At 42.2% G+C, this 9,983-nt stretch overlaps 2 protein-coding genes across 2 annotated transcripts; both read left to right on the forward strand.

Annotated features, from left to right (window-relative positions):
- Positions 1-1,674: 1,674 nt before the first annotated feature.
- On the forward strand, positions 1,675-2,382 carry LOC109221886 (craniofacial development protein 2-like). The gene has a single exon (XM_019386318.1). It carries the CDS (start codon positions 1,675-1,677, stop codon positions 2,380-2,382), a length of 708 nt encoding a protein of 235 aa, XP_019241863.1.
- Positions 2,383-2,508: 126 nt separating this feature from the next.
- LOC109221887 lies at positions 2,509-6,965 on the forward strand. The gene is made up of 2 exons (XM_019386319.1): positions 2,509-3,013; positions 6,856-6,965. Exons 1-2 carry the CDS (start codon positions 2,509-2,511, stop codon positions 6,963-6,965), a joined length of 615 nt encoding a protein of 204 aa, XP_019241864.1.
- The last annotated feature ends 3,018 nt before the right edge of the window (positions 6,966-9,983 follow it).

The raw sequence follows: 9,983 nt of genomic DNA on the forward strand, positions 1-9,983 counted from the left end.
TCTGCAAATTGAATATTTAGCAGACGGGATCTTTATCCATCAATCTGCCTATACAGAAAGGGTCTTTAAACGTTTTTATATGGACAAAGCGCACCCATTAAGTACACCAATGGATGTTCTGTTGATACCCAATTTTTTCCTGTATTTTTTAATATGCAAAATACCTTCAAAATAGCATGTATATGCACATATAAGTACGTCCCAAAGTTTTATTGTTTTTCCTAATTTTTAAAAAAAAATTTAAATCAATTTATTGCCTTATTTTATCAAGAAAAACCCAGTAATTATTCCCAAATTTATCATTTTGGTAATTCAATTTGATTCTCATATTTACACTAAAATATAGCTAACATAATTTTTGCGCATTTTTTACAAATTTATTTAGTATTTTAAAAGCTAATTGCGTATAATTGTAATATTAGCCTCTTTTAAGGTTTAATTTTGTTTATAATTATAAAATTGACTCCAGTATTTTTAATTTTATAATTACGTATTATTAATCATTTCAGTACCTTTAATTTATTTTCAGATCAGCTCTTTTACGCGTTCTTTTCCAAGTGAGCTTAATTTCTCCCATTCTTTACTTCATTTTCTTATCCTTTTTGTGGCATTTAATTTCTCTTGCATATGCTTTGTTCTTTACAGTGTTGAATTTCAAATTTCCCCCTCTTTGTTTGGCATAATCGCAATTTTCCTTATCTCTTTCCGTGAAAATTTTCACAATTTTACCTATTTTTCATATACCTTTTCAATTTTTGGATCTGTAGGCTATTTAGATATTAATTAGTGGTAATTAGGGTTTCCTATTCTAGATTAAAATATTTGTTTTTTAATTACCATTTAAGGTACTTCAGGCTTGTGGGTGTAGTTCTCTGCTTTATCCCTACATTTCCCCCACTACTGTCAGGGCTACACCAGTGGTAGCGGTGACAACCCTTGTTGGTTTTTGGGTCGTGCTATTTTCTGTGTTTTCAGGGAACTTCTCAAAGTTGTTGGAGACAAGTTGGGCGCACGAGCACCAGCAAAGGAGAGCAACCTGGACGAGCGTCAGCAAAGGGCGGTGGGAAGCGGTGCGTGAGCGTACAACTACATCGAGTACAGCAAATCAACACATGTTTGGTTCTCGGGAGTTGGTACCTACCGTTCTACTGTTTCCCTTTTGGTGTTAGCTAAATTGATGTTACTTTAGTTCACAATAGTTCAATCATTCAACTAGTGTACTTGTAGTCACTTGTTTCCTTCTAGTTTGATTCGCAGTCCGTTGTGCACTAGTGAGTCTTCTTTAGATTTGTCGTAGGTGTAGTGGCTGCAGTCTGGGATGATAGATTAAGGGCATGTCCTCGGGTGGGGCAGAGTGTGGGGCCGGGGTCAGGGTGTGGTACGGGAGGCAGGGGAGGTAGAGGGGGCAAGGGAGCCTATAGGTTGAGAATCGAGTCATGGAACATAGGTTCGCTGACGAGTAAGTCTATAGGGTTGGCGAAGATCCTTCACAAGAGGAAAATTAATATAGCGTGTGTCCAGGAGACTAGGTGGGTCGGATCGAGGGCGAGAAACGCGGATGGGTATAAGTTGTGGTACTCTGGAGTCCTGAGGGGTAAGAATAGAGTGGGTATCCTGGTAGATAGCCATCTTAGAGAGTCGGTGGTAGAGGTCAGGCGGGTGAATGATTGACTAATGACTATTAAATTGGTGGTGGGTGAGTGTACTTTAAATGTCGTTAGCGCGTACGTGCCGCAAGTAGGCTTGGATGAGGAGATTAAAAGGCGCTTTTGGGAGGGGTTGGATGACATCGTTCGTAGTATTCCGCCTTCCGAGAGGTTATTCATAGGAGGTGACTTAAATGGTCATATTGGGTCGTCTGCAGGTGGTTATACTGAGGTGCATGGCGGCTTTGGTTTCGGGGAGCGGAACGGAGGGGGCACTTCGCTGTTGGACTTTGCCAAGGCATTCGATCTAGTGATTGCGAACTCAAGTTTTCCGAAGCGGGAGGAGCATTTGGTTACTTACCGAAGCTCGGTGGCGAAGACTCAGATTGACTATCTCCTTCTCAGGAGATGCGATAGAAGGTTGTGCGAGGGTTGCAAAGTTATCCCAGGTGAGACCCTTGCAACGCAACATAGGCTTTTGGTGATGGACATTGGTATTATAATAAGGAGGAAGAAGAGGTCAATACGAGGCCGCCCGAGGATTAGGTGGGGCGCCTTGACTAAGGATAAAGCTCAGGAGTTGGAAGGAAGGTTATTGGCAATGGGAGCTTGGAGAAGTAGTGGGGACGCAAACACTATGTGGTCGACGACGGCGGACTGTATAAGGAAGGCGGCGAGAGAGGTGTTAGGGATATCTTCGGGCCGCGCCGGTGGCCACAAAGGAGACTGGTGGTAGAATGCAGTTGTCCAAGGTAAAGTGGAAGCGAAGAAGGCGGCTTACCTGCGGTTAGTAGGGAGCACTAGCGAGGAGGAGAAGAGAGCGAACAGTGAGATATATAAGGTAGCTAGGAAGGAGGCGAAGATGGCAGTAACGGAGGCTAAGACGGCAGCTTTTGCTCGTCTGTATGAGGAACTAGGGAACAATGGCGGGGAAAAGAAGTTATTCCGACTCGCCAAGGTGAGAGAGAGGACGGCTCGGGATCTGGACCAAGTGAGGTGCATAAAAGATGAGGACGGCATTTTGATGGGGGATGACCAGATTAAGAGGAGATGGCAAACCTACTTTCATAAACTTCTAAATGAAGAAGGGGATCAGGATATTGTACTAGGTGAATTGAGGAATGCTGACAACCCCCATGAATTAAGTTATTGTAGGGACATTGAGGTCGATGAGGTCATGGAGGCAATGCGTAAAATGAGGAGGGGCAGAGCTACCGGGCCAGACGAGATTCCGGTTGAACTTTGGAGGTGTGTGGGTAGAGCAGGCTTGGAATGGCTTACTGGGTTGTTTAATATTATATTCAAGACTAATAGGATGCCTGAAGAGTGGAGGCGGAGTACAATGGTTCCGTTGTATAAGAACAAAGGTGATATCCAGAGCTGTAACAACTATAGGGGTATCAAATTACTGAGTCATACCATGAAAGTCTGGGAGAGAGTGGTAGAGATCAGAGTGCGAAGGACGGTGTCTATTTCAGACAACTAATTAGGGTTCATGCCGGGGCAATCTACCACAGAAGCTATCCACCTTATTAGGAGGATGGTGGAACAATATAGGGATAAGAAGAAGGATCTCCACATGGTGTTTATCGATCAAGAGAAAGCGTACGACAGGGTTCCTAGGGAGGTCTTATGGAGCTGCTTAGAGGTTAAAGGGGTCCCGGTTGCCTACATTAGGGTGATTAAAGACATGTATGATGGAGCTAAGACTCGGGTTAGGACAGTAGGTGGCGACTCCGAGCATTTTCCGGTTGCACCAAGGGTCTGCGTTCAGCCCTTTCCTATTTGCCCTAGTGATGGATGCCACAACGCATCATATTCAAGGGGAGGTGCCATGGTGCATGCTATTTGCTGATGACATAGTCCTAATTGACGAGACACGATGCAGCGTCAATGAGAGGCTAGAGGTTTGGAGACATGCCCTTGAGTCAAAAGGTTTCAGGTTGAGCAGGACGAAGACGGAAAACCTCGAGTGCAAATTTGGAGCCGAGCCAACGGAAGCGGTAGTGGAAGTGAGGCTTGACTCTCAAGTCATCCCTAAGAGGGGTAGTTTCAAGTACCTTGGGTCAGTTATTCAGGGGACCGGGGAGATCGACGAGGATGTCACACACCGTATAGGGGTGGGGTGGATGAAGTGGAGGTTAGCGACGGGAGTCCTGTGTGACAAGAAAGTGCCACCGTTACTAAAAGGTAAGTTTTATAGAGCAGTGGTTAGGCCTGCCATGTTGTATGGGATCGAGTGTTGGCCGGTTAAGAGCTCACACATCCAGAAGATGAAAGTAGCAGAGATGAGGATGTTGAGGTGGATGTGCGGGCATACAAGGATGGATAAGATTAGGAATGGAGATATTCGAGAGAAGGTGGGAGTGGCCCCCATAGAGGACAAGATGCGGGAAGCAAGACTCAGATGGTTCGGGCACATTCAGAGAAGGAGCACTGATGCACCGGTGAGAAGGTGTGAGCGACTGGCGGTGGTGGGCACGAGGAGAGGTAGAGGGAGACCTAAGAAGTATTGGGAGAGGTGATCAGGCAGGACATGGCGCGACTTAGGATTACTGAGGACATGGCCCTTGACAGGGAATTGTGGAGGTCGAGCATTAAAGTTGTAGGTTAGGGGAAGTTGTGGATATTTCTACAGCACACTAGAGTGAGACTAGCCAGTTAGGAGTTAATCTTAGGATGCTACTGATCAGCTACTGATGCAGGGCTTTATCTGTTGGATATTAGTATACCTCCCATCTTTTTCGTATTTCCTATATTTCTTATATTGATGTTATTTTGTTATTTTATGGTATGGTATGTATTTTATGTTATTTTATGTTATTTTAGTATAAGTCTATTGATAGTACTAATATATCGTCTCTTGTTGCTTTCTTGAGCCGAGGGTCTCCTGGAAACAGCCTCCCTACCCCTCAGGGTAGGGGTAAGGTCTGCGTACATATTACCCTCCCCAGACCCTACTTGTGGGATTATACTGGGTTGTTGTTGTTGTTGTTGTTATATTAAACTCTTTGTGCACATAAAAAAAATTGGATTAACACTACTCACATGATCCAAAAAAGTAATCAACAAAAAATTGATTTCAAAATATATGAATGATCCGTACGTGTTCAATCCTACAAAATTAAAATGAAGACAAAAAATTGCAAAATTCGTTACAATTCCAAACGCATTTAAAACTAGTAAACATGAAAGGATCAATTTGAAGAAAATAGCTACACCATTTAAATAAGGAAAAAAAATATTTATAAGTAAAATTTTACTCAATTTAGATTCCTAAATATTATGAGTTTCTATATAGCTTAAATTAAGAATGATTTAATAAATAAATTTGCTTACTTTAAAGTTCAAAATATTAGGTAAATGATTAAACTATAATGACAATTTTGTCCAATATAAAGTCTATTTTTAAAGGGTAAAAAAGGCGAACGACATTTCGTTAAGGACCTTCGTGCTTTTAATATAGTATAGATATAGATATAGATAGATAAATATAGATTAATATCCCAAAAGAAATGACTAGTATGAGAAATAAAACCATACGTTTTCACTTGTTTTAACTAGGGAAAGATTAAGATGGTAAAAGGTCTTGAAGAATCAGCAAATTATATATCAAGCAGAAATATAGAACTATCAAAAAGTACATCCTTTCATCGTAACTATCATTTGTATTCATATGCCTAATCATGACATAAGGGAAAAGGATAAAAGGAAATGGGAATTTTCCCCAAAATGTGCACTTTTGGCTCAACAATTCCAGTGGTGTATTGTTTTTGAGAGAATACCATAAATATGTAGTAGAATGCTATTTAAGGACAAAGCATAGTTTGAAAGAACAAATGGGAGTGCTTATTAACCGAATGATATTTATAAGGTGCATCTGCCAAATGCAATACATAAGTCACATTTGACAGATGCCAATTTTACCATTGGACAAAATTGGATTAAGTGAGTGCTACTTATAAAACGAATTTGACAATTGCGACTTATGGCTTGCATTATCTTCCGTCTATTCTTTCCTTTATGGTTTGTTTTTAACTTGCATTCTGCAAATGCGTTTTGCATTTTTTTGGTATTCCCTTAAGACAACAAGAATGGTTGAGCCAAAACGTGTACATTTTGGGAAAAATTCAAAGGAATGAGGGTAGGTCGCTGCATATCATGTAGTGGATGAGTACCTGGCGCAAAACAAAGGAGACAGACAGGACAAAGCTGGATCATTAATAAGGTTATGAGATCTTCCCACTTTAACCAATTCCCACCTGAAAATCAATGTCGTTTGGGAGACAAGGGGTTGGTGGATGTATCATTAATCAATATGCTTTTCTATTTCTTGGAATTTTGGAAGAACACATCGAATATGAGTTTACAGGTTGGTGCCTCAAATTCATACGGACATTATCCTCCTAACCATACACAAGTCATACTGGCAATTTGCAAAGATATACGAAATTGCTAATTTGTCCTTACTTTGAAAGGCATGTAATTATTCGAATCCTAAAAGTCTTATTCCCTTGCTAAAAAAGCTAAGACGCCTTTTTAATTAAGCCATGTTAAAATAAAAACATATTGAGTTGAATATAAAAAGGAACTAAGCTATGTTGAGGCTGCTATTTGGTTACATTGATAATATGAGTATTACTCCATGATTTGGTTTATAGACAAGTGAATTGATTTGATCCCAAAATGACAAATAAATTAGATAAAAATGTAAGACTAAGCCTTGAAGATGAGATAAAACAGCAAAAATCTTGACTCCGGGAGCAGAGCTTCCGGAGACAATAATAACAATATAAATAAGCAAGAAGATAAAATTGTATTGAGCTTTGAATAGAGTATATTATATGTTTATCAGGAAATTCATGTCCTTTACAATGATTATAGAGCTCATTATTTATAGTTGCACATAGGGAACAAGGTCATAAGATCAAGACCCTCTTTAATGACAATTATGAGGGCCATTGAAGAATGTGTAACGGTAGGCAGTGAATGCCATATTCTCTGTAAGGACCATATACTTAATGCTGTAGAATATTCTCCACTTAATGTTATCGGGTGACAGACATTTATTTCGCCTTTATGAATATTATTCTCTCCGATAACAAACGAGATCGTTGACTCCGAACCCGACTGTCTTCTGTCTTCGACTCCACATGTCGCTTTCTCATGCGATAATTTGATATAAACATATTTTACCCTATACATATAGTCCCTCTGTTTTCCCGTGGCAAAATTTGTGTGAATGGGAAGTTGGTAGAGATACCTTTTTTGGCGGAAAATTCTCTGCCCCCTTCTGAAAAGTATCTGACGGTTGATTAGACGCACGTCTCTCCGCATTTAATGCCCCGAACATGCATCATCCTAGGATTCAACACCACTTTTGCTGGTTATCGAGGTAATTATAGCCACGATTTTAGCTGCCTATTCCTTTACTTATGCACATCAAACTTCTCCATTTACACTTCATAACTTTTTAAACTTTCTCAAACTCTCTTTACTCAACTCGGATTTCTCTTCAACTTGCCCTAATTTTTTTTTCCAGAAAAAACCCTTTTCCTCTTCTAATAACAATGGCCTCTTCTTCCAGAAACCCCAGTTCCTCAAAGAACAAAGGTAAAGTTGATGATGCTGCTCATCCTACGGTGAGCACCATCATTCCAAGGAGTCTTGTCACAACTAAGGACTTCGAAGAGAAGTACCCTTCGGCTAATCCTCACACATGGGCTGTTGGCATGTATCCTTCTTCTATCCATCCTTCCAGCGTTCCTACTGTGAAGGAAGACTGCCATTGCCATGGTTTAAACATCGTCGTACCTGACCTGGCGGAGTGGATAACCTTGCTCAAAAAGAGTTTCACGTATTTTTATCGTGAAGTTTTGCATCCATTACCAGGTATGTCTGGCACAGTAAGTCCTTCTGTGTGGAGGAAAATTGCTTGTCTTCGGCGTCTATGCTATGAGATGGGAGAGTAGCTAACCCTGGCTTGATTAACGAACCTTTATTCCCCCAAGATTTTTCGTGGGAGAATGATTAATTTAAGCAAACGTAGCCACCATGCTCTGCCAACCAGCATGGATGATGACAACGACCGTGGTGGATGAAACGGTTCATTGCAGTTTCCACCAGAGACATCATTCCGGCCACGACTCCATCCTTTCCGGAATTATGGAATCGTACTTGTAAGTTAACAGTTTGTTTTTTCTTCTACTAAGGATCGCCCCATGCTGTTAATGACCCTTCTTCTTTCACTTATTTCAGCAACTCGGTGGACACCACCTAAGATTGAAGGCTTGAACCAGTGGGTCCAAAAAATTTTGGATGTCACTATGCCCGAAACCCGCACGTGGAAAGAACTGACCCTTAAATATGGGTGGAAGGCCAAAAATCATGGTAAGTCGAACTCACCTTGTGTTTACCTTCCGTATAAGGAAGTTGATTAACCTTTCTCTCCTGTTGAATTCAGGTATACCACAGGGCTCAGTTGTCATCCCCGAGGAGGATGTTTTGGCTAATCTTGCTGACATGGCGAGGCTGCTGCAGGAGGCATTTACCCGAACAGGTGTCTCCAAGCCTGCTTCTGGTGCAAGTGCTTCTTCTCAGAGTCCCCGGCCTGACAACAAGCAACAGAAAAGGAGATGTTCCTCTGTGGCTGGGGAAAAAAAAATAAAAGGCAAAGAGTGTCGCGCCCGAGACGCCTCGGATGTTGTGGTGATGAGCGTTGTGCCCGAGCCGGCCATAGATACCATGGTGATCGATGATGATGGATGAGCTAGTGATGAGGGGGCTCCTCTATATAGAAGACGACGACCTTCATCCGCTTAACAGAATGCTTAATCTGTTGAGTTAGTTACACCAACCAAGGGCGATGCCTCGGCACTCTGGGGGAGTATGATATAGTAGAAAATGCTAATTCTCGCTTTTGAGTCCCAGTTGCCGTGACCAATACCGTGAGGCTAAGTACCGGGTCCCTTCCGTCTTCAGTTGATGAAGAACCAACAACCAGCACTATATTTTCCGCAGTTGCTTCTCGACCTACAACGCTATCAGCTTCATCTCCTTCTGCAACAACTCTGCCTTCGCCACCAGCGAATGCTACATCATCTCCACTTACCGTAGTTTCCAGAGAGGAGGATGTCCCTCTTCCCTAGTCCCAGTTTATGGGAACTTGGGGCAAAATTATGCTGCCCCCTCAGACGATCCCCAAAGGAGGAGGAACGTCTCCCTCTTGGTCTCTACCAGATGCCATCTGCTGTCCCAGCTGGTGGAACTTACTAATTATCTGAAGCCTCTGGCTTCAGAAAAAGATGGGAATAAAATACAAACTCTCTCGGGAGAGTGTTTGTTGAATAATGCTATGCACAACGCAGCGACGGTATAATATTTGTTTCCTTTGTTGTTTCTTCTATTGTTGTTATGGCAATGTTTTGAGTTTGTATTTTGTTTTGCAGGCCAACTTCCTTGCTTCCGAGGGCCTTCAAAGGCTGATTCTTGATAAGGAGGAACTTACCTCTGAGCGGGATCAACTTTTGGCCAAGCGAGACCAGACTGATGCTCGCCTCTCAGAACTAGAAACACGAGCTGCTGAGGCCGTGGAATTGGAGGCTCGGTTGAAGCAAAGAGGGCAAGAAGNTTTTGGGTATGGGCGATCGGAGCCGCACTTCGATGGGAATGGCCTCTGCACGAAGTTTCTTTGAATCTATACCCTTCCAGAATACCGGGGTGGCCTCCGGGGATCTGATCGACCCTCAAGTTATAAGTCTATACTCTTTTATCGTTATCTTCTATCTTCTTTTCTCCTGATTCAACTCTCTTGGTGAGATCCTCGAGCATCTTCATAATAGCAGGGTCCGTTGCTCACCCGTTGTTGCTCGATCTCTCCTGTACCTGCTCGACTCGAGGAGCCATCTTCAGTGTCTCCAGTGCCACTGTGCTTAGGGTTTTTTGTTGACTTTGCAGCTGAGCAATAGCCATTTGTTGTGCTTGTAACTTTTCAAAAATGACTTGCCGATGATTTTGTTTCCAGTTTTCGTATTCCGGTCGATGTGGCTGTCATTATTGCCGTATCCTCATACCATTGCCCCAGTGTTCGAATGCGAAGAATGCGAATTTTAACACTGGAAGTCTTAATCCTTTAAATAATCTTTAGTTCGGTAACAAGCTTCACTTCCCCTTAGGAACTTTGTTATCAAGCCAAAGACTATCTAACAACCCCTAATGGCTTGCACTCGTGAACAGTCGGGTAACCCCTGTCCGATAGCAAATTTTACTTCCCGGTAGGAACTTTTTCTATCGAGCCAAAGATTATCTAACCGCTCCGTAGTGATCCGTAGTTTGTGT

Source organism: Nicotiana attenuata, unplaced genomic scaffold (assembly GCF_001879085.1).
Source record: "Nicotiana attenuata strain UT unplaced genomic scaffold, NIATTr2, whole genome shotgun sequence".
Lineage (NCBI taxonomy): Eukaryota > Viridiplantae > Streptophyta > Magnoliopsida > Solanales > Solanaceae > Nicotiana > Nicotiana attenuata.

Bases quoted from the DNA above. Each gene is read 5' to 3' on its own strand.
- LOC109221886 (XM_019386318.1), top strand. From the start codon at position 1,675: ATGACTATTAAATTGGTGGTGGGTGAGTGTACTTTAAATGTCGTTAGC.
- LOC109221887 (XM_019386319.1), top strand. From the start codon at position 2,509: ATGGCAGTAACGGAGGCTAAGACGGCAGCTTTTGCTCGTCTGTATGAG. The intron at 3,014-6,855 runs GTGATATCCAGA...CTATACATATAG, and splicing joins TCCGTTGTATAAGAACAAAG to TCCCTCTGTTTTCCCGTGGC.